This window comes from Fonsecaea monophora (genome assembly GCF_001642475.1).
Source record: "Fonsecaea monophora strain CBS 269.37 chromosome Unknown Scaff35, whole genome shotgun sequence".
NCBI classification, from domain to species: Eukaryota; Fungi; Ascomycota; class Eurotiomycetes; order Chaetothyriales; family Herpotrichiellaceae; genus Fonsecaea; species Fonsecaea monophora.
The window spans coordinates 97,272-122,303 of record NW_019173966.1 but is presented as its reverse complement, the minus strand read 5'-3'; the positions used below and the strand labels follow the sequence as shown (position 1 = coordinate 122,303).

General features: G+C 52.1%; 11 protein-coding genes across 11 annotated transcripts; 2 read left to right on the top strand and 9 right to left on the bottom strand.

The window, feature by feature from the left end:
- Positions 1-1,772: 1,772 nt before the first annotated feature.
- Positions 1,773-3,950, bottom strand: AYO21_05523 (iron-sulfur clusters transporter atm1, mitochondrial; the record flags this gene model as incomplete). Its single annotated transcript, XM_022655492.1, has 1 exon — positions 1,773-3,950. One exon carries the CDS (start codon positions 3,948-3,950, stop codon positions 1,773-1,775), a length of 2,178 nt encoding a protein of 725 aa, XP_022512192.1.
- A 440-nt stretch (positions 3,951-4,390) lies between these two features.
- On the bottom strand, positions 4,391-6,159 carry AYO21_05522 (hypothetical protein; the record flags this gene model as incomplete). The annotated part of the gene is made up of 3 exons (XM_022655491.1): positions 4,391-5,607; positions 5,657-6,016; positions 6,081-6,159. 3 exons carry the CDS (start codon positions 6,157-6,159, stop codon positions 4,391-4,393), a joined length of 1,656 nt encoding a protein of 551 aa, XP_022512191.1.
- Positions 6,160-7,442: 1,283 nt separating this feature from the next.
- Positions 7,443-8,588, bottom strand: AYO21_05521 (hypothetical protein; the record flags this gene model as incomplete). The annotated part of the gene is made up of 1 exon (XM_022655490.1): positions 7,443-8,588. One exon carries the CDS (start codon positions 8,586-8,588, stop codon positions 7,443-7,445), a length of 1,146 nt encoding a protein of 381 aa, XP_022512190.1.
- Positions 8,589-9,728: 1,140 nt separating this feature from the next.
- Positions 9,729-10,956, top strand: AYO21_05520 (hypothetical protein; the record flags this gene model as incomplete). Its single annotated transcript, XM_022655489.1, has 2 exons — positions 9,729-9,915; positions 9,965-10,956. The coding sequence occupies 2 exons, from the start codon at positions 9,729-9,731 to the stop codon at positions 10,954-10,956; spliced, it is 1,179 nt and encodes a 392-aa protein (XP_022512189.1).
- Positions 10,957-12,089: 1,133 nt separating this feature from the next.
- AYO21_05519 (hypothetical protein) lies at positions 12,090-12,618 on the bottom strand (the record flags this gene model as incomplete). Its single annotated transcript, XM_022655488.1, has 2 exons — positions 12,090-12,456; positions 12,554-12,618. The coding sequence occupies 2 exons, from the start codon at positions 12,616-12,618 to the stop codon at positions 12,090-12,092; spliced, it is 432 nt and encodes a 143-aa protein (XP_022512188.1).
- An 874-nt stretch (positions 12,619-13,492) lies between these two features.
- Positions 13,493-14,354, bottom strand: AYO21_05518 (hypothetical protein; the record flags this gene model as incomplete). Its single annotated transcript, XM_022655487.1, has 2 exons — positions 13,493-14,162; positions 14,212-14,354. The coding sequence occupies 2 exons, from the start codon at positions 14,352-14,354 to the stop codon at positions 13,493-13,495; spliced, it is 813 nt and encodes a 270-aa protein (XP_022512187.1).
- Positions 14,355-14,995: 641 nt separating this feature from the next.
- On the bottom strand, positions 14,996-15,759 carry AYO21_05517 (hypothetical protein; the record flags this gene model as incomplete). Its single annotated transcript, XM_022655486.1, has 2 exons — positions 14,996-15,653; positions 15,701-15,759. The coding sequence occupies 2 exons, from the start codon at positions 15,757-15,759 to the stop codon at positions 14,996-14,998; spliced, it is 717 nt and encodes a 238-aa protein (XP_022512186.1).
- Positions 15,760-16,582: 823 nt separating this feature from the next.
- On the bottom strand, positions 16,583-18,398 carry AYO21_05516 (hypothetical protein; the record flags this gene model as incomplete). The annotated part of the gene is made up of 5 exons (XM_022655485.1): positions 16,583-17,051; positions 17,123-17,173; positions 17,239-17,297; positions 17,352-17,986; positions 18,050-18,398. The coding sequence occupies 5 exons, from the start codon at positions 18,396-18,398 to the stop codon at positions 16,583-16,585; spliced, it is 1,563 nt and encodes a 520-aa protein (XP_022512185.1).
- An 870-nt stretch (positions 18,399-19,268) lies between these two features.
- Positions 19,269-20,859, bottom strand: AYO21_05515 (hypothetical protein; the record flags this gene model as incomplete). The annotated part of the gene is made up of 4 exons (XM_022655484.1): positions 19,269-19,472; positions 19,592-19,919; positions 19,969-20,480; positions 20,533-20,859. 4 exons carry the CDS (start codon positions 20,857-20,859, stop codon positions 19,269-19,271), a joined length of 1,371 nt encoding a protein of 456 aa, XP_022512184.1.
- Positions 20,860-21,379: 520 nt separating this feature from the next.
- Positions 21,380-23,204, top strand: AYO21_05514 (hypothetical protein; the record flags this gene model as incomplete). Its single annotated transcript, XM_022655483.1, has 4 exons — positions 21,380-21,695; positions 21,784-22,030; positions 22,085-22,796; positions 22,857-23,204. 4 exons carry the CDS (start codon positions 21,380-21,382, stop codon positions 23,202-23,204), a joined length of 1,623 nt encoding a protein of 540 aa, XP_022512183.1.
- Positions 23,205-23,353: 149 nt separating this feature from the next.
- AYO21_05513 (hypothetical protein) lies at positions 23,354-24,500 on the bottom strand (the record flags this gene model as incomplete). The annotated part of the gene is made up of 3 exons (XM_022655482.1): positions 23,354-23,813; positions 23,879-24,295; positions 24,367-24,500. 3 exons carry the CDS (start codon positions 24,498-24,500, stop codon positions 23,354-23,356), a joined length of 1,011 nt encoding a protein of 336 aa, XP_022512182.1.
- Between the last annotated feature and the right edge of the window lie 532 nt (positions 24,501-25,032).

The following is a 25,032-nucleotide window of genomic DNA, read 5'->3' as shown; positions in this document are numbered from 1 at the left end:
CTTGATATCCCACGCCCTTTTTTCTCTTTGGTTCGGATACTTCGGTTCCGGGGGGGTTGAGGGAAAGGGTTTCTGTGAGGAGCAAATGATGGCGAACAGCGGGCCCCGGCGGTCGGATGGTGTCTTGTGAACAGCCGCGCGCTGCCAAAAAAACGAATGGCTGACCTTTGGGTCGAATGAGCAGTTTTCCTTCGGGCTTTTCGGACTCGGTTTTCTCAGGCGAAGTGCAGTGCACCCAAAAAAAAGGTCGAAGTATTAGGAGTAGTAGGCAGTAGGCGAGCGGGATGGGATATCGTGATGCGCCAGATGTTTCCCCGGGAAGTTCAGAGTTTCTTGTGGGTTGACAGGGGCCCTAATGCAAGCTCTTGGGATTTCTGAAACGAGCGGAGTGTTGCAAGCATGCAGTAGGATCAAAGGTTATTCGAGGGTTCGCACGAACGAGCGAATGCGTTTGCGAGTATTGGGCAGACAAGAAAAAGAAGCAAAAATCAAAAAATGCGTCTAGGGAGGGAGGTGTCGAGGTCGGTATGTACAAGTAGCTCAGGTCGAGGTCTGTGGGATGAACTGTGTCTGCCAACAAGCGAATGACCCAAGTTATCAAGCATGGAGCCCCCCCCCCCAGTATTCTACGAGGACAAGTACCTGTACCCTCCAGTACCTAGTGATACTCTCAAAGTCTCGCCGCAAATTGACTTGGAAGTGGATAATGGGATCAAAGGGGAGTTGGGCAGTGTGGCATCGTGGCAAGTGCAATTTCTCGGGCTGCGAGACTTCCAAGCTCAGTGGCTTTTAGTTAAACGTTAGGGCTGCTTGGCCCCGTTGGACCTGCTCTCGATGGTGGCACCGGTGCCACTTTAACGGGCTAATGACCCTTTTAGCGAGCCCGACTAGAGATGCCATCGTTAGGTACCACGGTGCCTAGCGTCGATGCAGGTGATTTTTTGGTAGGTACCAGTACGTCTGGAATACCTCGTACTCCTTACAAAGTAGCAAGTAATACTATACGAGGAGCAGTTGCATCCCATGAGGTCTAGCCCAAACGACGCCCATGTGGTGCAGCAAGGATCACCTACTACTTGTGGAACATGTTATCTGGAGTATTTGAAACGAGATGCGAGAGTCCTGCTTGTCTATCCTGAGATGGGAATCCAATCTACCTGTATAACTGCGCTCTGTACTCGTTGTTTCCCCCACGAGCTTCCCACGCCCGTGTTGGCCTGTCCATGCCTGTCTTATCCAAGAGAGACATCCAACACCATCGAGAGATCGGCACTCGGAGGGGCTTCTCGCTAGACTCCATGCAGTGGTGGCCGTTCTCAAGAAGTGGACCTGATGCCACAGTCTGGACGCCACGTGCGAAAATGAAATTCGTTGAACCCCTGTCCTTGTCTCTGCACTTGTCTCTGCCCAGTGCTGTCCATCATCTCGCTCCCCTGGCAACCTGGCTGATGGTGAGCCTTTGACGAAATGGGCGCCTTTCTCGATAGTCTCGATAGTTCCTCCACCTTTGTCTTGAGATCATCACCATCTCGCCTAGTGTTCTCGAAGCAAGGTTAACCACTATTTCTCTCCTTCCAAAAGGCGTTGCATCCTTGCCTAGCACGCCCTAACCATGCGAGAACACAAAGTCTTTTTTTTTTTTGCTCACCAACGCGTAAATTTCCAAAGAAAACACGTCTAGGCCCCGCGTCTGGCCTGGTGGAGGGACCGAGAGACGCATCCCCTTTTCAACTCGATAGCTTCAAGGTGAGCAAGGTCAAGGCTTGTTGAAATCAAGATTGGGTCTCCTTTTCTTCGCTCTGTCGCTTTTCTTCCAGGGATCGTTCAAGCGTCATGTCTTGTCCAATTGACACTTCCTGAGCTGCCCAGAGGTCAGCGTAAAGGCCTTCACGCGCCAAAAGCTCGGCGTGAGTGCCTTGTTCAACTACTTTTCCTTCGTTCAGGACGAAGATGATGTCGCAATCAAAAATGGTGCGAAGCCGATGTGCGACAAAGACGCTGGTCCGACCCTTCTCCTTCAGGATACTGTTGATGTTCTGCAAGAGCGTCTGCTCGGTATAAGTATCCAGCGCCGACGTCGCTTCGTCGAAGAACAGGAGGGGAGGATCTTTCAGAATCAGTCGCGCAACAGCAAGCCGCTGCTTTTCACCACCGGAAATCATCATGCCCCGTTCGCCAACCATAGTATTCCATCCAGCTGGCAGCCGCTCAATGAGATCGAAAATGTGAGCTCGCTTCGCGGCACTCTTGACTTCGTCCAAGGATGCTTCGACGTTTCCATACCGTATATTGTGTTCGATTGTGTTGTTGAACAGTGGTGTATCTTGGGGGACAACACCGATACTCCGCCGCAAGCTGTCGAGGCTCACATCTTTGATATTCTGTCCGTCGACCAGGATCTGACCAGAGTCGGCATCGTAGAACCGGAACAGAAGTCGAAGAATGGTCGATTTCCCACAGCCACTGGGTCCGACGATGGCAACCTTCTTGCCCGCAGGTATCGTCATGCTCAGATTGCGGAGGATGAGCCGATCGGCATGGTAGCCAAAGGTAACGTTTTCAAACTTGATCTCGCCGCCTTTCGTCAATGCCAGCGGTCTCGGATTCGCAACCTCTTTGACGGTCACATTCACTTTTTGTAAGTTGAACAGAGTCTCCATATCGAGGAGAGATTGTCGAAGTTCTCGATAGACCGAACCCAAGAAGTTGAGCGGGACTGACAATTGGAAAACGAGTTGGTTGACCATGACCAAGTCTCCGACCGTCAATGAACCACTCGCCACCCCGTTCGCCGCCATATACATCATGGCTGCAAGGGCGCTGGAGAAGATCATATTCTGCCCAGTGTTCAAGAATGCCAAAGATGTGGTGACCTTGATTGACGCGTCCTCGTACTTTTTCAAGGCGGCGTCATATCTGTTGACCTCGAACTTCTCATTGTTGAAGTATTTGACCGCCTCATAGTTGATTAGCGTGTCGACGGCCACCGTAGCACCCTGATTGTCAGCTGCGTTGGCCTGCTTGCGGAATTTGGTTCTCCACGACGTCGTAGTAATAGTAAAGGCCGAATATGCGACCATTGTAGCTGCCGTGATCGCAGCGAACTGCGCCCCATACTGATATGTCAAGATGCCACAGACCAAGGAAATCTCCAGCACCGTTGGGAAAATATGGAATAACATGGACGTCAGCAAAAAGCTGATTCCTTTGGTGCCACGATCCAACGCCCTGGTTAGTCCACCGGTCTGTCTTGATAGATGAAAATTCAGGTCCAGCCGTAATAGATGCTGGAAGACGTTGCGCGCCACATTGCGGATGGCCTTCTGTGCAACGCTCGCAAAGACAGCATTCCGCACCTCCTGAAACAACGTCGCGCCTATACGAGTCGCGCCATATGCCACTATCATCGATCCTGCCACCGTCCAGGCAGTGCCTCCAACAGCCAGGAAATCAATGTTCATGGAATCCACAATGTTTTTGAAGTAAAAGGGCACATTGACGTTGAGGATCTTGGCCCCAACCAAGAGACCTAATGCCGTCCCAACCCGCAGCTTGGTTGGCCAGTCACCCTTGGGCCACAGATACTGTACCATTTCCCTCATGATGGCCAGGTCAACTTTTCGTTGCTCTTTGTTCGAGACGACCTTTTCCGAAAGGAGAGCTCCTTTCTTGGAGGGCTCTGGTTCGGCTTTGAGGGTTTCATTCTTTTGTATAGACTCTGGTTTGGTGACCTCGGTGCTGTCGGCTCTGCTGGGTGGTGCTTCCGCAAACTTGGTCGTGTGCACAGCTTTCTTCGAGTCATCTTGTCGCCTTGTGAACGCCGAGTGTGAGAATGCACACACACAAGACGGCGCATAACTCCGGCTCCTGGGTGACTGTTTTACTGCGAAGGGCCCAAGAGCACTGTAGAGCTTGCGCTTCCCACAGGGGAGGAGTGGACGTGATAGCATGATGGGATCCGGGGTCGGGTCGGTGTCCCTCACAGCAGGTATCGAGATGTCAACACCACTCTCCCTCCTCCCCTAGTCGAAATGGTCGCTAGTACCTTTTCGATTATCCCAAAAAAGAGTCAAGAATCATAAATGGGCTAAAAAATTGAGGACAATGACATGATTGTCGAGGTAAAGGCGCAATCACCGAAGCCGATGGTCGGAGAAATGTGCTTTGCGTCGTTGAGCCGAGACTGCGCTTGAGCCTGGAGTAATCTGCCGTATTGATACGGTGGAACTTTTGATTATAATATGTAAAGCCTCATTTAGCGCCAGCCTTGTTCGTTGACCAGCCAGAGCACCATAACACACACACAGCAATCTATTTACCATTGTTTGGCTCCAAAGTCCACAGGTTTTCACAGAAGATGCGCTGAAAAAAGTCCCATCAAGTACAAAAACTACTCATCCCGACTCCGCACCAGATCAGCCATGGGCGGAGCATCGACGGCAGCCGTAGAGGCTCTCCGCAATATCGTCTCGTCGTCGTCCCGTGGCCTGGGCGAGAAGTAGAACTGGATGACCCCAATTATGGCCACAATGGCACAGCTCCACCATGCCCCTGCTGAACCAAGGCTGCTGTAGAAAATCCCGACAAGCGGTGGTCCCACCGTTCTCGCGGCGGAACAAGCTGACATGGCCAGTCCATTCACTTTGCCCAGCACCAGCGGCGACGGCGTGGCGTTCTTCAAAAGTATCAAAAAGGTCGGAAATGAGACGACGCCCGTGAAGCTCTGAAATGCCAGCACGGCATAGATGCCCGCACCAGGTTGCGGCAGAAGAGAGACGAACGGCACAACGGTGTGGATGAACGGGCTAAGAAGCGTCACTGACAAAACTGACTTCCAGACACCTAGTTTCGCCACAAAGAAAGGGAACACAACGGCCTGGAAAAATAGTGACATGACGCTGCTAACTGCGAGGTATGTCCCGACTTCGTGCAGACTCATCTCCAGGCCCCCTTTCAGGTCAAGCTCGCGTGGAGGTCGTTGTGGATCGTCGAGGAGGTAAATAGGGAGGACGGACCCAAAAGCCATCGAGTGGTACGACATCACCACGAGAGCAACGGTCCACATGATGACGGGTTTAGTAAAGGCCTTGATTTTCTCCGGCCGGACAGTTTGTTCGTCATCCCCATCTTCGATGGCAGCCTCGACTTGTGGTGGGATTTTTACCAGTGACGTGAATGAGGCGATGGAGGTCACAGATGGCCGTCGAAGGTCGAAGGCTGGATCGATGGCGATTGGCATGGATTCCGCCACGTAACCGAGCCCACCGGTCCCTGTTGAAATTGCACTGAGCGCCGATTGCCTTCTCTGCCTCGGCCACAAGGGCGTCGTCTCATCGACCGAGTCGGCATCGTGGACCGTAACGAGTGTGCCTGATGCTCGTGACACAGGGTTCGTCTCCTTGAGGAAGATCCATCCTTGAATGATGGCGATGACAATGATAGCCACAGAAACCAGGTTCGGTAAGAGATAAGGATACTCGCCAAAAACCCCGTCGGGAGAGAAGAGTTGAGGATAGAAACGGGCAGGTTGCGCTGTAAATCCTCCCAGAGCGGACCCAGCGATTGATCCTAAACTCCACACAAAGGGCTGAACGGCGTAGGCGGTTGCTGAAGTCAAAAGTCAGCTTCGAAGAAATGCACGTTCATTGAGACTCACGCTCGTGCTCTGGTCTCTTGACCATCTCCGCCACCATGGTCTGCATCACGGCCACGTTTCCGTTCAAGAGCCCGCCGACTACTCTCGCCAGGAGAGCTACCCAGTAGTTCTTTGCAAACCCAAATATCAGACTGGACAACGCCACTCCCGCAAGTCCCAGGAGAACAATCGGCTTTCTCCCATAGCGATCAGAGATATGTCCCCAGATCATGGCCGTCGAGGCTTCGGCCAAAGCAAAGGCCGAGATTAAAAGGCCAGCGTAAAATGAGGCATTCTCTTCGCCCTTGATGTCGACAACCATCACAAAGGTGTAGGCTGTGATGGAGCAGAATGCGATGGGTTCGGCGAGACGACATAGTGCTGTTTTACGCTGTTAGCGGTGATTCTGAAGATGACTTGGAGGGAGACGAGGACATATACACACCCAGGACCGTAAGCTGCTGGTATGGATATGCATCGTCGTCTCGCACAGAACTATTAGTCTGCTGTCGCTGATCCGGCATTTCCTTCTCTCCTTCTCTCCCTCTCTCAGCCGCTCCGCGAAGACCCAATAAAATGTTTCCCCGATGACAATGTCAGCGGTCCACGAGAATCTAAGAAAATTTTCTGCCGCAAGGAGAGTAGGGCAAGAGCCGGAGTTTCAGGATTAAGAAAGAAAACAAACCTCTAGCGGAAAGAAAAAGTGTCCCTTAACTTTCGGGCATGCAACCCTCTCGCGTGTGAGCGGGCATCAGGTGGCAGTGATCGGCGACCCTCCATTCCAATATCAACGGTACAGAACCCTTGACCGTTGAATGCATAAGTGAAAAAGTGAGGTGAGGGGAACTCTCACTGGAGGCACATCCCAGCTACTAGCCCAGCCAGACTAGGTACCCGGACAGCCCTGCTAGGCAGGGGAGACCCCTAATAAGTACCACAGGATCGACGCCGGTCCAGCAGATCTTGGGCTACTTCACCTCCAGCATGAGAGTCAGAGGCGAAGTTGCCGCGCTGCTCTGTACCCTGAGCCAGTGGTTGTGCCCCCAGAGTCCTTTTTAGGCTGATCCTCGGTTGAATACGTACACGAAGCAACGGACTGGGCCCAGAGTGTGGATCGGCTGCTCTGCGGAGTGTCGGAACCGCACTTTACTTGTCCAACCACAGCGAGGGCACCAGTAGAAAACCAGGAGGAACGGGAATACTCTGAATTCAGCGTTGAGGCGCGGGATGCCAAAGGAGGAAGCCGGGACGAGGCTCCAAATGGGCAACTTACCCCGTACTCTTGGTCCGAGAGAAGCGAACACCAGGCGTTGAAATGCTTTTGAGTAGCTAGATAGATTGTCTGTTCGAGCCAGTCAGTTTCGTTATGCCTCACCGCCAAATTGTAAGATATAGTGGAGCTGCGATGAATACAATGACCACGACTAAGACTGTCATGGCTCTGACCAGTCGGGTTGCTCACGCTGACCAATCTCGACATTGTGATTTTGATGGGTTTGGAATAAGCTTGAGGGAAAGTTGTGAGGAGAACTGGAACTTGGTAAAGAGCTTGATACTGAACAATGCGACAAAAACTCTCTCAGTGTCCAGGGAATTTGTACCACTAAGATGACCTCCCATCTGAAGGGAAGAGTTCACGAGAAAGGATGTTCAGTACAAGGAGAGGTTTGCGGGATCATTTTGAGACCGACAGGAGAATTAGTGTTCTCTATGTACAAGCTGAAGCGTTGACAGCCATCGAATGTGCCAAATTGGCGTAGATTGAACGAGGAACATGGACAGGTTCACTTGGTTGCCCGGTACAAGACTAATTAGGGTAAATCAGACCAGGACCAAAGAGGGTCTTGTTTGCGACTTCGTTTGCGTTCGCAAAGGGTCCGGTCGAGTTGACTACCGCCGCGATTGTAAGGCCGTTCAATGAGTTCTGGCTGAATGGGAAATTGGCTGAGAAGGTGGTCAAACCGTTGCTCGTAGACGGGTTGGTGATCGTTTCAACGATCGGCAGGTTCTGTTGGTTGATGTACACCAGGCTGAGGCCTTGAACCGAATCTCTCGAGATACTGAAGGTGAGTTCCTGGTCGACAGCTTGGATGTCCTTGGTCAAGACGTTCAATGTCCCGAAAATGGGCACGTCAATGGTGTTGTCGTTGGGACAGGTGCCAGGCACAATGAAATTCTGCTGAAGCGACGAGTACGCAAATTCACGGGTTGACTGGGTCAGGAACGGGAGTTCTGAAGGGACCAGATCATTGAACAGTGTGCGGTAGATGCCTTGCTGGGCTCCTTCTTGGCCAACCACAGAAACGACGCCCCTAATCACACCCGAGTCTCCATTTTGCCCAAGGCGGACAGCAACATCTTGAAGAGTGCTAATCACCACGGCAGTGAAGTTTGCGGCAATTTGGATGGCGCTTGTGAGGTCAGTCGCAGGAGATTTGAAAACACACGGCTGAATCTGGGAGACGTTAAAGTGTTGTAGAACGTTGCCGGCATTGATGGCATGCCACTGCTCCTGGCCTTGGATGATCGTCAGCTTGTCAATAAGATCTTGCTTCAACGATGAATCGTGGATCTCAAAGCCGGCGACGTTGTTGGTAATGTTGAGCAGCAGTTGGGTGAAGTAGTAGACTTCAAAAGTCTCCTGGATCTGGATGACCTTGAAACTTCTTAGGTCGTCTGGAGCCAAAGATGGTGGTGGTGGTGCGTTCGATATAGAACCATGAGCTTGATCCGTTAGCTGTTGAAAAGCTGGCGTGCCCTTTTGTATGTTCGGGAATCCATTCGAGAGAGGAAACACAACCGGGGCGTTTGGTCCATTTGCTCCGACTGGGAACTGAATGCTACCGGAAGACTGTGGTGCTGGAGCAGAAGTATCGAGAGGAGCAGCTTGGGTGGGCAAGACGAAAGCCATATACCCCAAGGCTGAACCAATGATTTGTCGAATACAACGCATGTTGGTCGTTGGTCGTTATTCAGGTGCTTTCTGATAGTAGAGCAGAAGGTCTGGAGATGCTAGAAAAGAAAGGTACGTGTTGTGCCAGGCGAGTCTTTTAAAGCATAATTACCCTGTGTGAGGAGCTCCAGTGCCGTAGTGGCACACAGAACAGTTCGTGCAAGAATAGATCACAGGAAGCTGTCTTGGATTCTGAGTTGGTGGTGCATAACGCCCGCAGAGTGAACACCAGAACGATGGGCTTGTCTCGGAGAGTAGGCGCTCAGAACTCTAACTTCGCTCATGATTGCTGGAATCACAGGTTCGAGTCTTTGACCTACATGTGGCTAAGTGGCGAAGCATATAGGAAGAACAAAGATGAGCATGTTTTCTCTCGGGATGTCCCGTCACGAACGCCGCTTTCGTTGCGTCGTCGACTATTCCTGGTCCACAGAAGACAACGGCGTTGTTCCGGCGATATGGATCAACCAGACAGGTGTAGGTTCTCATGTGTCTGGGATATCAATGGCACAGAGTAGTTGCACCTGCGAGTAGACCAACCAAGTGTGCAACTCAGAGGGTCAAGTTGCATTGCTGAGAATAGCATCCGGGGACATCGTGTCTGGGAGTACTCACGACGATAGAGCCGCAAGATGCTGCAAGGGTCACCTGCTTTGGAACGCCATATCATAATTCCCAAATAGTCATTTTCTGGGGTATGGTGATCCCAATCCAAGGTTTCCAATACTTACCAAAGTTCGGGGTCGCTAAGTCACATATGGCGTAATCACATCTGGAGGAAGCCACTAGAAAGCACAGCCACGAAGGCCCGGAAGTGCGGAAGTAAGGACTTTGGCCGATCGAACAAGATTCGAATGCATTTTGCCCCAAATCAGTAAGATACCTGGTAAGGAGTGTGGGAAGGTCGAAGGAAGCATTGGAGTAGTAAGCAAAGAACTCTGCCAAGACAGTCAGCCTCGTTTCTTCACTAGCGTGGTCTTGGCATATTTGGTCTAATTGTCACCAAGCTTGTCATGACCAGCTTCTACGGGCATCTTGAAAACTTGAAAGCGCACCTTCGAAAGCCACTACAGTCCAATAAGGCGGTTCCCGAGGCCCTGTAGTTGGAATCCAACAATCTCCAACGTACCTGGCGCCAGGATGCCCCAAATTGCGGCTCAGAGCCTACGTGCCCTGAGCAAGTTTCCCCGGAAATGGGCGTATCCGGCGCATTTGGTCGCTGGACGGAGAGTTGGCGGATACAAGTACATTTCGCTGCAAGCAACACCTGCAACAGACACTAGCAGAATCAATGTGGCGAGCAGGTCGTTGTCCGCTGCGACACCGGGTCAGAGAAACACCTTGTCCGAAGAAAACATCCACTAACATATTATTAGACGCCTCATTCGAAGTCGTTGGAAGTCCGTACTCGCTCCTTTCCGTTACCCTCTCTCCTTCTCAAGAGTTGTATACTCGTCGAGGAACACTAGTGGCTTTTGCTGGGGATCCCAGTGGAACAATCTCGACCTTGGGAATTCTCAACCCCGTCCGCCGTGCCCTGGTCGGGATACCTTTCTTGTATCAAAAGATCACCTCGACATCCCCCGCCAATGCTCTGATTGCAACGAGGTCGCCAATGACCACCTTCGCCATTCTGCAGCTGGATGGTACGATGGATTGGAAGCTGGCGCAGAGAAAAGCGCTGCTGGCGTGGACTGGCAGCACGCTCTCCGTCAAGCCGAGTATAAACACGAGGTTTTCTCTCGCATACTGGGGAAGCTCCAACGTCACTGGGAGGGGACTGCTAGCGCTTGCAGGACAGGGCCAAGTTTATTCGGTTGAACTTGCAGAAGGAGAGACATACATTGTTCATCCCTCGAACATACTCGCTTACAGCTCATCATCACCATCTCCGGCACCTCTACCCTTCCGATTCAAGTCTTCAAGTGCTCGATTCCAAATCCCTCTCCAGCTCGGGAATTTCTTTCCCTCCTCGAAATTTGTCGCGACCTTGAAAACCAGCAGCACGTACAAATTCTTTGCGAATCTGCTTTACCGAGTTCGAACATGGAGCCGAAGAACCCTTTGGGGAGACCGGCTGTTTCTACAGTTTAGTGGCCCAACAACTATTCTGATCCAAAGCCGAGCTGCGAGGGTTAATGATGTCCTCACGACACAGGAGGTGAACGAGATTGCGGACACCCCTGCAGGCGCTGTTGAGGAGGCTATCTCCAATGTCCGCTCAACAGACCCCGAACTGTCCAAGCCAGGTTCTGCTGTGCCTGTGTCCCCGGCGCCATCGTCGCCGAGACTATCAGTGGCGAGTGTCGGCCACGATGGCAAGGTTACTTTTGGTAGCGCTCAGAAATCCGATGAGAAACAGGGATAGAGCGGAACAAGGTCTGTCGAGGACACCATGTATAATACAATCCTGTGATACCAATTCTGAGGCTCTCCCTTATGTGCTCAATCCCCCTTCTAGCGGTCCTTCGATTACCGTATCCAGAGACTCTTGGGGATCTATGTTTCGAACAAATCGAAATCCTTGCCCTTTGGGGAATCTCTAGCCTAGATGCCCATGAGAATATTTCCGACGCTGTCTGTTCTGGAGGCCACGGACTATCTATCTGAACGTGAATGAACCTCCACGATTCAAGTCCAACGAGGCACTAAAGCTATCTAGCATTGGCGATCAGCCGGTCAGCCGATCAGCGAATACCTGGTTCGTGTGGATGTATATTCTATCAAGTCTGTCCGACGACAATCCAGAGGGACAAGACACAAGACACGAGGGACGGAAGCTGTGGATCTGATGTCCTACTTGAGCCTATCGTACCTGAGTATCCTATCCTATCCTTTCTTCTCCTGTCCTTTCCTTACCTATCCCCAGATCTGGTATCGATCAGTTCTTGCGGTCTACCAAAACAAGGTAGTGAGTGGGGTTCCCTCGTTCAATTTGACGTTTGATATGCTACGATGATTTCGCTCCGTATTCAGTGTTCAGTGTTCATCATAACCCCCTCAGAAGCTTCATCGTGTTGTTGAGAAGTGAAAATGACGCTCAGCTGCGTTCTCACAGGTCATGACATGCATGCATGCATGCATGCCCCAGCGAAGAAAGAGAAAGATGTCAAAGTGATGGTGGTGTTGGATGCCCTGCAGACCCTCATCTCCTTCATGTTCGCCAATGACTGAAGCTCATTCATTTCCTCTCCCATGATCCATCAAGCCCAGGTCTCGTCTGTCCTCTATGTTGGTCTTGAGCCATGCACATAGTCTCAGCACTCCTGATGGTTTGGGACAACGAGTCCAACCCCCCCATTGTCATACTGTCACATTTTCGACGAGTTTCCCACTTGTCAAAACGCCGAGCACCGAGCACCGAGCACCGAAGATCTCTGCCGCATCCCTTTCACTGTCCCTTTCGATCACCCGACACAGTTGGCCTGATCTACCATTGATTGTCAGACTGTCCAGGGCCTCCCTCCCAGGCAAGTCTCGCACCGTTGCTGCCCACAGCTACTAATCCGCCCAATGCGCAATGACATGATCGACGAGCTGGCTCTTCCAGTCCGGCATGGACAGCTCCCCCGCGAGGACCCACGACTTCAAGATGGCGAGGACTGCGTCGTCGGACTGCGAAAAGTCCACCCGGCCGGTGTAGATGTAGGCCAGGAAGTGGCCGATCATGTCCCTGCTGTCGTGTGGAAACTCTAGCTCCTCAGTTACCGGCTTGTTCTCCCCTTCCTCCTCCTTCTGCAGAGGCGGCCGCAGCGGTCCGGACTCGAGCTGTCTGGCGAAGAAAGGGCATTTGGTAACGAGGATGTGTCTGTGGACGAAAAACTTTTCCTCGCCCGCCGTGAGTGTCACCAGCGGGGAGTCGATGAATCTGTCGACTCAGTCAGTCAGCACCGCGCCCGGTCGGTCAGTCACTTGGGTTTCCCTGATCGGCCAGATAGAGAGAATTGGGTTGGATCATAACTAACCCTCTCCCAAGAATAGCGCTATTGGGCTCTGGACTCTGCTCGTGAGATTCATTCGTGCGTGACATGATGGCCGATGGAGAGACAACACGAGGAAAGGTACTTGGGAGGAGAAGTGAGGCGAGGTGAGGGACTTCTGTCTAATCTCAGTTACAGCAAAATTTCCCCCTTGTTGGAATGGGCACCGCCTCAAGAGCTTGGAAGGATGAGAGAGATGGAAACAAGTGAAGGTGAGGGAAGGCTTGGAAGATACCAGGGTCAGTATATCACCAAAAGGTGTAATTCTTGTTTGAGAATGAAATTGTGATGAAAGAGAGATCGGGTCATTGCCCGCGCCTCTTTTTACCGTGTATATATGTCGCAAACAAGTCTGTCTAACTTCATTACTGCAGGGCACATACCCGGCAGAGACAGTGGTATGGGTTCTGGTTATGTTACTTCCGTGGTTCATATGAAACTGCGATGCTGCATTGTCTTGTTGTCCTCATAAACCCTAGACGTCTATGGTAAATCCGTGTTATTGTTGGTTACTCGTCATTCACTTCACACAAAGAGCAGAAGCAACACTTGCTGTTGCGGTTAGAGACGTGGAGGAGGCATATCTTGTGTTGTGTCAGGTGTGTTGAGGTTCAAATTCACTTATCCATCACGGTCAAGCGCCTTTTAACTCCACGGCAAAACATATCATCAACCATTGTCTCAAGCCTGAGCTTACATGCCGTGGTGGGACCTTCCCGCTCAACCTGTGCTATCCTCTGCATCCACGATCCATGAATTGAATCCTGCTTGTGCATTTGATTGCTAGAGCTCCACCTTGTCAATCCCTACCTTTGCTTTTGTATTTCATCTTCTTTGGATATCCCTGGCCCGATCGTTCATATGCATTCTCCTCAATCTCACTAAGCATCCCCATAGTCGAAAAACTTTTCGAAAAGTTTGCTGTTACACTTCATGGGGTCTTGGTCTTTTCTCACGGAGTTTCTGAATATGTAACGGAACAAATTTTCCTTCATTGCGGACAAGGTAAGGGTCGATCCAATCGGGAGGTCGGCAGAAGTGTCCCTTGAGCGGGAATGCAGAGACGAGGAAAGCTGACAGGGGGAAGTCATGCCTCGAGAACACCTGACTGACTTCTTCTGCCACATTCCCGTTCGCAAAGTACTTGTCCGGAAATTGTCTCAACTTCCACGCAAAGAGGTCCATGACGAATCTGAAAAGCGCACTTCCACGGCGCACATTCTCCAACACCCAAGAAAGCTCGTCGAAGCGGAAACGAAATGGCTCACGCCAGAGCCCCGCGAGATCTTCGATGAGCTGATCCTGCCACTGGGGAACGCCGTATTTGTCTCCTAGTATCCAGCATTTCATGATCATGAGATGGTTGTTATGCGAGTGATGCTTGACTGCGCGTTGATAAATCCAGACCGCGAATTCACCGAAGATTTTAGGGCTATCATCTGGCAAGGAGACTTCGTTTGTCTGCGACTCGGCCATACTAGAAGCTAACATTTTGTTGAAGAACACGGAGTCTGCAGTCAATCTGTCCTTGTGGATTCTGAACGTTGTCTTCTCCTTGCCGACTGATATCGTGATGATAGGGGAGTTGGTAAAGCTATGCTTGAGTTAGGGCTGTCAAAAAGGACCTGCGAGCTGAAACTAACTTTTGTATTTCACCTCCTCCCAAAGTCGCTGTCGAGGAAGCCTGGCCTTGAGTAGAGAGTGCGTCCGAGTCGTGAGTGTCCATGATGGCGGAAGAGGAAGCCTGACCCTGAATAGAGGGAGAGTCTGTGTCGTCCATATCCATGACAGCTGTACAGCTGAGACTGGAATATTGTAGGCGAAACTGAGTTGAGGGTGGGAGAAGAAGAAGAAAGAAGGAAGAGGAGGAGGAGGAGGATGGAATGAATCCAGTACTCAAGGAGGCGGAAAACTTGAGGAAGCCACGACCCAAGTACCTCGTAAAATAGTAAAGAGTGGCATTCTTCACTGCGCGCTTCACTTACTTTATTCACTGTCGATTCAACATTCACTGCCTCATCAATACTCGCAGCTCAACCCAATTCAACCATTATCAACCCATTCACACCGTTTGTAAAACAGCTTGGCAGGGATAAATGGGGCAATGACATCCCGCTTTCTATTGAGGAAATCCAGCTCTCAACGAGTAGACAAGCACAGTTGCCGTGGTGTTCTTGTCCCTCATAGTCCAATATGTGATGTATGTCCCTTGCATTAGCCCCCTGAGATGTCACGGAGCCCCTTCCGTAAACAGCAGGACTCGTTTTTGCCATATTCAACTGGATTGTTTGAGTTTCTTGGTCCCAGGTCCATGCTATTGAGCTTCTTCTCACTTGTGCGGACTTCAAAGTTTGAGCACGGTCCTGGTTCCGAAGCTGTCCCATCCACTCCGACCTCTTTTCAACAGATTGACTTTTTCTTTCGTCTTTACCACACGCAAGTCTGGCCTTCGGCGTGAACGTGATAATAGCACCGATCAAAGTCTTTTGGATCTGTTCCTCCTCTTTTCAAATTGTTTGTGGCCCAGAACAACTCGAAGCCGATCTCGGGATTGCCTAGTAAGTCCTTGAGCGCCCTCGCATAACTGTCGGCACTCGGAGACTCCACCTCATCCTCGTCACAAGCATATCTGTACATCGAGGACGAATGTACCAGGCCATAGCATAGATAATCGCAAACAAGTTGTCGGAGAGCGGTCACATCGGCGCTATTCTCGACCAGCCATAAAAAGGTGCGAGGGTGAACTAAATCCCATGCCCAGAAGATTCGAAGCTCATCAGAAAGAGCATTCTGGAACTTTGGTATGTAATACTTGTCACCAAGTGTCCACGCCTGAACGGCTGACATCGCATCCTTTTCGTTACGGATGGCTGGGACGCTGCGGTTGTAAACCCAACCGACCAGAAATCTGAAAGCCCTACATGGATCGTCTGGGAGGACGAGCTCGTTGTTTTGCCGTTCCATCATCCCCGCCGAAAGGCAAGCTTTGAAGAAGGGGCTCACTTCGGCCATGTGCCTCTTGTGGACGTAAAACTCTTGGGTTAGCGATCCAACAACCACCTTGACGACTGGGCTTGTGTAAATGCTGGAAAACTTAGCGGCCTCCAAAAAGTGAGAGGAACAAGGACTCACTTATCGACCTCAAAGTCCTCGTCCAGTGTCCCACCCTCTCTGCTCCCAGTCTCTTGCATCCTCGATCCTATTGATCGTGGCGTTAATATAACTCGCCTTTCGAGCACTGCATCGTGTGAGAATTTTAGCTTACCTCTTCGTCCGAGTCCTGAGGCAGATCAACACGTGTGGTTGTTGAATCGAGGGCAGATCTCGCAGTTTCTGCTGCCTGCCAATTTCGAGGTGGTGTAAGGAAAGAAAGGTGAAAGGTGAAAGGTGAAAGGTGAAAGGTGAAAGGTGAAAGGTGAAAGGTGAAAGGTGAAAGGTGAAAGGTGAAAGGTGAAAGGTGAAAGGTGAAAGGTGAAAGGTGAAAGGTGAAAGGTGAGAGGTAATCGAAGTTAACGATTTTATGTGAGCCTTTACTCGTGCCCTTGAGTAGCAAGTTGAATATAGCTGGCCCCTGGTGAAAGAGACGTGAAATGCAGCAAAGGAAAGCAGAAGTCAGGGCATGAAAGTGTCGGGAGCATAACAAAGTGGACGGCTCTTAATATCTCATATATGAGCGGCCTCCGGCAAACATGCTTGAGAGAAATCGCTTTCAAAGTAGGGACAGAGTCTGTTTCGACGTTAGCGAAGTAGCTGGATATTCTGCTCAGTGAATACCGTGAGGTCTGTAGTTCATACACCAGTCACTCGTGTAGATTAAAAGGTCGAAGATTGCATTGAATACAATAATGGCTCCTTCTCGAAGATACCTCGAAGCGGTTTTCGGGCCGTACATTATCATCAGGCCGCGTTATGGCGGCAAACGCCCTGAGTTCCGTCAACTTGAGGTCAAATTCCCATTTCGCGCTCTACCCCAGACGACCACATCCGCTATACCACGCACTGTTCATTCTGACCCTATAGAAATTGATTCATCTGCAGCGGCTGGCCCCACAATACGGAGCCAACACTTTTCGTCATATCGTCGGGTGGTACAAACCACTGCCCTGGAGGGCTAGTGGCAGGCATAGGAGCAAATCCTATCAGTTTCTGGTTTCCTGGTATCTCATTGTATCTCCGCCTGTGTGGTTCGTTGCCCAGCTGCTTCAAAGTCAGACTTGTCGGAATTTTCATGTACTTTGGTATGTCGCAGTCGAATTCAGGGTAGTTGCCAAACATGTCTTTGTCAAAGGTGAAGGACGTGAGGTCATTGAGATGACGCCGGAATAAGTCTGACAATTGATATCTATTCGTCGATCGATTGTGTACATAACAGTCGCGGAGATCGTACGGCCACACGAAGCGGAAGTGTTGAGCCAAGAGTGCCCAGAACCTGTTCGAACAGTATTTGTGGTAGTGATAGACAAATCGCTCACGAATTCCCGGCCTAGGAGATAAGAGGTCAGACCATGTTGGTGTGGAAGGCAGACTTGAAGGGTTGTCTCGGTCTTCACCTACCAAACGAAGAAGTCGATGGCATATGCATGTTTCTGAGCCACTTGCGACGGTCTGTTGTTGGTCAGCGTCGTCTTTACCAGCAGGAAGAAAGAGGTTGAAGCGGGAATGAGTGTTACCTTGGCCTATACCAGGCAGGGAGGTTGGACTGATTTTTCTCCGAAGGATTGAGGTGGCACTGTACTCTGAAGTCAGATACACCGGTAACCACATTTTGGGGCGACAGCCATACCTGGAGCAGTAAATGCATAATGCAGAGGACGGCCAGGCGATCGACGTCGCGGGAGTTGGCCCATACTTTCTCGTCGACTTCCCGTAAAATGCGCCACGAAGCAGTCAAATTGACCAGGCTAGGTTCAGTCCAGCCTTCGATAACAGCGCGCACGGCGATATCGTCGGCAGTGGTGTCGTCATTCTGAAGCTTAGGCCAGTTGTGCGTCTTCCAATCCATCAACGTCTCGCTCACAAACGCCCACATGTTTGACTGCTTGTGTGGATGAATATGGTGTGAGCACGTGCACGAGGACCCACTTTCGGGAAACGAAAGAGGCATCGAAGTGGTGGCGGTCGCGGTTGTGGTGATTGTGTTACAGCTGTGGGGGCCGGACATTCCATCCATCTCAAGTGGTGTTGGCCCTAACCCCATCGGATTGAAAGTTTGCTCATCGAACATGGCATCCGGAAAGTTTAAATTGAGGCTATCATCGAGGGCAAAGCCGAATTCAGCCTCACCGTGGACGTTGCACGCAGGTCCACGCGATTGACGGCCAGCGTCGTTGCTGGATTCTACCTGGAGGTCGTTCACGGCCACCGGAGGTGATCTAGGCTGGTTGAACAGTGTAAAAGATGGGGAGGAGTCGGCTCGTTCTGGTGAGCTTTTTGTTAGTTGTCTGGTCAATATCCCCCGAGCTGCTGCTGGTTGCAACCTACCCTTCCCCTCCACGTCGTGACGTTCATCCGACTCTTCCTCCAGGTTGATCTGAGCTAGGGAATATATCGTCGCGAGTTTGCGTTTGAGTGACCGACATTCAGTCCGCGCGCTCTCGAGCTGCTCCCTCAGCTCTCTGCAGATTTCATTGCCGGACTGGCTCGTCAGATGTGCTACCAGAGACTCTAACTCGGCGATTTTGTTCTTCGTGCGGGCTCGGGCCTGGCGCTGACAGTGTCGGTCGGCGACTCGTTTCTTGTCACGTCGTTTGTCGCTGATCTGCTTGGGCTTGCGGACTGATAGCGGCGGACCTGGCGACAGCTGCAGGGGCAGCATGATCTCGCTGGTCATGGTCTCCATCACTGACTGAGGCTGTATTGACAAGAATGCTTTCTCTTCTGATATCTCAATAGTGAGAGCGTCCTGACAATGGGATACTAGATGAAGCTAGGATTTAGCACACGGGGGGAATTCTGGAGAAGTCGGAAGAAGGACGCGGGGCGGTCAAGGCTTGGCTCGTAACCCTCGGCACATGCCATCATGACCATCTTGACCATCTTGACCCTCCATCACGGATCCCCATCAAAACTCCCTCACCTCGGCCAGGTGTCATCTAAACCCAAAGCGATGTTACAAAAGCCCCCCTGCGAAAGGAAGCGAAATTTCTTAACGGGGCGAAACCTGCGGCTCGACTCTTTTGGAATGAGGCGACTAGTCAGAATGGTACTAGACTACGAAGGAGGACCGTTGTGCGAGACACAAAAGATCATTTGAACAGTGTTGATCCCGCTTACCTGGGGACGCAGCGAGGCAATTATTGGGTGCCTTGCAGGAGGCGTCTGGGAGGGGCGTTTCGGGGCATTGTGATGGCTGTGGGGTGGTGATAAGGACCCAGATAGCTAGAGTGTGGGCATCCTTATAGGGAGGCTTATAGGCGCCATTCCAGGCACCCACCTGGGGCGTCAATGGCTGCACCACGCTTACAGGGAGGTTTTCTTCTGGGGGCTTTTACATTCAGTTTTCAGTCTGGATTCTCTCTTAGTAGGTACCTTGGTAGGTAGTCAATTGCCTTTAGCAGTAATTGACACCCTACGTGACATTTCTCACTGGTCTAGGCGTTGACGGGTGGGACAATGAATGACACCACGACTACCTTGTAGTGCCCCGGGCCCTTCTGGCTGGTGGGTGGCTGGTGCTGCTCGTGGTTCTGTGGCACTTAGGTTACAGCTTCTCGATCCGCGCAACATACTCGAAGCGTTCCGTTGCAGGCATTCCCCACTCCTTTGCCAATTCATGGTATCTGTTCTTGTACCCGAGATGTTTCGACCTGACTTCAGCCGCAGTCTTCAGCTGATCTCGCCCAACTTGGTGCTTGTGAGCAGCATCTGGCCCATCTGCAATCCGAGCGAATCTGGCGTACGTCCACTGCCCAAATCGTTAGCTCGAGTCGAGACCGCTCCTCGCCAAGTGTGTCATGAGTTGTTGGGGAGTATGAGGGGGGAAATCGCCCATTCTAGACAAGAGAGAGGGGAGGGTGGCCTTACAGCTTCAGGGAGGAATGTGTGCTGTGTGAGTCCTTGTCCAGCGAACATTTGCATGCACTCATCCACAATCTTGGTCACGCCTAGAGGCACCATGATCTTCGCCTGGGCAATGGCGTATCTTCCTGCGACGTTGCCCATGAGATCCATGGTCTCTGCGGCGTTCAGAACAACCAGGCGAAGAGCGTCGATCTCCATGCGCATGTCGGCAAGCCGCTCGATATTGCTGTCGAACTCACCAATCAATTTACCCCGGGGCTTCTTTCTTACATCCGTAGCTCTGATGAGTGCATGTTCATATGCGCGCTCAGCTTGACCAAGCAGGCGCATGCTTCGATAGCATTAGTTTAAATGCAGCATGCACTTGGAGGCCAACTCACCAATGGTGTATTCTCCCTGGCCCAAGTCGACCTTGAGCGATTTCGAATGCTCGCCCTTCTCCCAAGATGATGTTTTCCGCGGGGATCCTCACATTCTCATACACATACTCACCATGTCCCTCTGGGGCACAGTCATAGCCCATGATTGTCATGTACCGGACTGCCTTCAGTCCTGGGGTGTCCCTGGGCACAATCACGGTCGAATGGCGCTTCCACGGATCCGGATTGTCTGGATCAGAGCACCCCATTAGGATGTAGAACCTGACATCCTCATTTCCAATCCAGTTCCCATACAACTTCCGACCGTTGATCACGTACTCGTTGCCTTCACGTCGAATACGGCACGAAATGTTCGTTGCGTCCGAGGCAGCAACATCAGGTTCTGTCATCGAGTAGGCAGACAAGCACTCTCCGTCCAAGAGAGGCTGCATCCATTTCTTCTTCTGCTCCTCCGTGCAGTATTTGGCCAAAAGCTCGATGTTGCCGGTGTCTGGCGCATGGCAGTTGAGTGTCTGGACACTCTGTTAGTACCCATCCTGATCCCTCGAACGCCTTGGTCCCTACCATTGGAGCCCAGTAAACTCGGCCAAGAAGTTCACAGCAGCACGAATACTCCAGAATCGTGAGTCCCGGGCTTTCCTTGAAGTGGTTCGGTAGGAAGAGATTGAACAAGCCTTGTGCCTTTGCCTTCTTTCTCAGCTCCTTGATGTAGGGCGGCATCGCCCACCGGTTCTCCTCCAGTTGCGCCTTGACAATGTGGTCTGCCGGAATGCACTCATTTTCAACCCAATCGTATACTTTGGCAATGATATCGACTGCTTTGGGGCTCAGCTTTGTCCGGTATCCTGGCGGGATCCGAGCAAGAGACGGGTGGTCTGGGATGGTGGCCATGGTGTGGGATTCCGTATTGCTGTACGAGACTCCTTGACAGTTGTGAGAGTCAGAATCCACATAGCACGAGGCTGTTGTTGGAAGTTTTGAACCAACACTGCAAGCCCGCGGATGGCCTGACACGAGTCCTGCGAGTCTCCGAGAATGGAAGGCCGAGGTAAAGCAGCTGTGCTACACTTTGCTCAGTTGTGGAGATGGTCTCCAATCCGGAGCCCTCACTCCGGGCTCCGGAGAGTGACCGCGACCTCGATGCAGTCGACGTCGTTCGTGTTTGTGCCTTTAGCTGCTCGATCGAGGCACTACGCGCAGTCTGTAGCTCTACTGCTGGCAATCGACCCATGTCGCATCGGCTATTGGTGTGTCCCCGACAGCAACAGCGCGTGCTAGACGGGTCGACATGGGCTCCCGGGATGTGCCTCTTGATATAGACCTTCATGCTCGTTCCCCCAAATGTGTTCGTGCTGAAGCGGGTGATAGACGTTGATCCTTGTTTCTTTCTCGTTGCTTGCTTGCGCCAAAGATGCCTCACGCCTCGAAGATCGCGCCTCTGACCCTGCAGAAATGCAGCATCTTGGATTTTCTGTTCCCCGCCGATCGACCTGTGTCGGATAAGCCTCTCTGGATCGATGCTGCGGACACATCGCATTGGAACTCTCCAAAGAGTGCCCTGGCTTTGGCCAAGCGGTTTGGTTATGGTCTCGAGCAGTTAGGCGTTCGGTTCGAAGATAGATGCTTGCTCTTCACGCCCAATCATATCATGGTCCCAGTATCGTATTTCGGAGTGGTGGGCATTGGTGCTGCGTTCTCCGGAGCAAACCCAACGTTCACTGCCAAAGGTGGGTAGAGCTTGTGAAAAGCTATGGTTTGTCCAAATGAAACATGAAGCTCATGGATGGTGGTCAGAACTGGAATATCAAATCACAGTCTTGCAGCCCAAGGTTCTGCTTGTACATCCCACCTTGATATCGACCGCGAAGGCTGCCGCCGCCAAAGCAGCTGTCCCGGGCATGAGAATGTATGCCTTCTCGGACCGTGAGACAGGAAATGTCGATGGTCTTCCGGATTGGAGGGTCATTCTGGGGACTCCCGAGCAGGGAGAGCGGTGGCAGTGGAGGAAACTCCCGGGTGAAGAGGCAGTCAAGACCACTGCGGCAATCAACTTCTCGTCCGGGTATGTGGATTGACCCTGACCGAGTCTGCGTATTGAAGCTCACGAGATTCTCAGCACCACCGGCCTGCCCAAGGGCGTCTGCGTATCTCATTTCAACGTCGTCTCCAACGTCAAGCAGATCAATTCTCTCTACGACTTCGAACCCTCGGAGAAATGGGCGGGATTCCTACCTCTCTACCATGCCTATGGACAATGTTATGGCATGCTCATGGCGACAATCAACCACATCCCCATGCTCATCATCAGCAAATTCGAGTTTGTCGAGTACCTTCGCATCATCCAAGACCACAAGATCACCCGCCTCCAGACCGTTCCCCCGATCCTAATCATGTTAGACAAGAGACCAGAGACGGCAAACTACGACCTAAGCAGCGTCAAGGAGATCCTGTGTGGTGCCGCACCTGTTTCACGGGAGCTGGAAGCCAACGTGTCAAAGAAATTCAATGTTCGGATCACGCAGGGATGGGGCATGACTGAGACAACGTGTGCCGTGTCTGGCGTCCCGTACTACGAGAAGCACCGGACTGGCTCTGTGGGAGTTGTCATGCCCAATACCGAGGTCAAGATCATCACAGACGATGGCAGGGAGGCGAATATAGGGGAGGCGGGCGAGCTCTACGTTCGCGGCCCACAGGTCTGTCTCGGATACTGGAGGAATCCGCAAGCGACGCTCGACACTTTCGACCCTGTGACTGGATGGTTGAAGAGCGGTGATATTCTCGTGATGAGCGATGACGGATGGATGTCGATCGTGGATCGGAAGAAGGTATGATACACGACGATAATCGACTTTTATCACACCCATTAGCTAACTTGACCGCGATAGGAATTGATCAAGGTGCAGGCCCTTCAAGTGTCGCCGGCAGAAATCGAGGCCGCCTTGATAGAGCATCCCGATATTGCCGATGCCGGTGTGGTCGGCGTCACCTTTGACGACGGCGAATGGCCCCGGGCGTACGTGGCACTGAAGGAAGAATCTCGCGGGAAAGTCACCGAGAAGGAGGTCCAGGAGTGGCTGAACCCCCGTGTGTCGAAGCACAAGCGTCTTGTCGGAGGCGTCGCGTTCATCCCTGAGGTCCCTCGTCTACCGAGCGGCAAGATTCAGAGGAAAGTCATGAAGGAATGGGCGAAGCGGGACTCGATGACGCTGTCCACGTCGAGACCGAAGCTTTGATGAACACGAACCGCGAGCCCAAAGGGGGGGTCTACTTTAGAGCAGGAGTGCGCCAGAAAATGTGATGGGCTTTCGTCAGAGCAGGATATATTTCACGGGTTACTTGGTTTGTATTTGATCATCGTTTATAGCGTTGTGATAATGATCAGCTATGCCATACTGCCCAACTTGTAGGGCAGGCCAGAGCTCAACCCACCGTCCACGGCCCATACCTGACCATTGACATAGCTGGCTTCATCCGAGCCCAGGAATAGTGCGACCCTCGCAATCTCGTCGGCCACGGCACCTCGTCGAAGAGGACACAGCTGCCCAACCTTGTGAAGCGTGCCTCTCTCTCGCGCTGGACCGTAGAAGACCGGCTCCGTCATGCCAGAGTGCGTCATGCCCGGCGCAATGGCGTTGCATCTGATATTGCGTCCCGCGTACTGGAAACAGGCCGTCTGCACGAGATTCACCACCGCGCTCTTCGCGGCGCTGTAATCTGTGCTGCCGCCGTTCGAGCGGAGACCGGCCGTTGAAGAGGTGGCGATGATCGAACCACTCGAGTAGGGCTTGTCTTTGCTGGTCACCTGCATTGCAGGGCCGGCGTGTTTTATGGCCAGGAAGACACTGTGTCCCATCATTGTTCGTGTCTGCGATCAGATGTGGGAGCAGATTGTGGCGCGAGGACCTACCTGGTCAAGTTCGTCCTGATTGTCCGCTCAAATTCCTCGACCTCAATGTCCCACACTTCCTTCCAGGTGCCCGAGTTTGCGGCGTTGGCAAAGAACACGTCGAGTCGTCCGTACGTCTCGAGAGCGTCGGCCACAACGGCCTTGACCCCGGCCTCGTCTCCTGCGTCAAACTTTCGTGCATGGACGGCGACCTTGGGGTAGAGTTCATTCATCTCCTCCACGTGCAGGTTCAGGTAGTCGTCCATGTAGTCACAGATGTAGACTGCCCGAGCACCATTCCTGGCAAACTGGTGCGCCGTTGCTCGGCCCATACCCAGGGGCGAGTTGCATCCCGTGATGATGACCACTTTACCCTGAGTGCGTCTGGCATATTCCTCTTTCGTCAGATCTATTGCGTGTCTCTCCCAACCAGGGGGGCTGTACGAGTACGAATACTCGTAACGAGGTACGCCAGGGGGGTGGATGGGGTTTCAGCCTGTGGAACTCACTGTCCTACTGAATCTCCAGCCCGCCGGGCAACCCGGGGCATTCCTTTGTATGTCCCTTCATCGATGATTGGAGGTTGCGCAATCTGGCCGCTGAGCTGCTCCAGGCGCCTCTTTGGCGTTGTGACTGTCGACATGGTGACCTAGTGGACGACGAAAGACTTGACGCCTCTGTCCCGGGCGAAAGGATAATTGTCAATTGTCCGAGGATATTAGAAATTCCACCTCTTCATCCTGACCTGGTGACCTTTTGATGACCAGATTCCTCGGTATCTGCGTGCTTCATCGTTCGTGTGGCGTTCCGTGAGGGGCTTTCATGAACCTAGGCTGAACGAGATAGACTGCCTGACTCGTGACGCGCTGACTTTTTTGGGTTTCGAAGGGGAAAAAACAAGAATCCCAGGGAAACGGATTTCGGTTTCCATAGCTTCAGGCGAACCCACACTTGGAGCGACGGTTTTCTTGTTTCCCCGTGCGGCCCGTGGTACAAGAGGATACTTACGACTCGGCAGGTTCCTAGGGGGGCCCGGGGTGTTAGGGATGGGCTGGAGTTAGTTATTAATTGCTTGGAGGTACTTGAAGGTACCCCAGACGAGGGTCACGAGGCTGTCACTGCCAAACTTTCCTGGCCCCCCCTTGGCCCCTAAGAGGAACGTCCCACAATAAGGC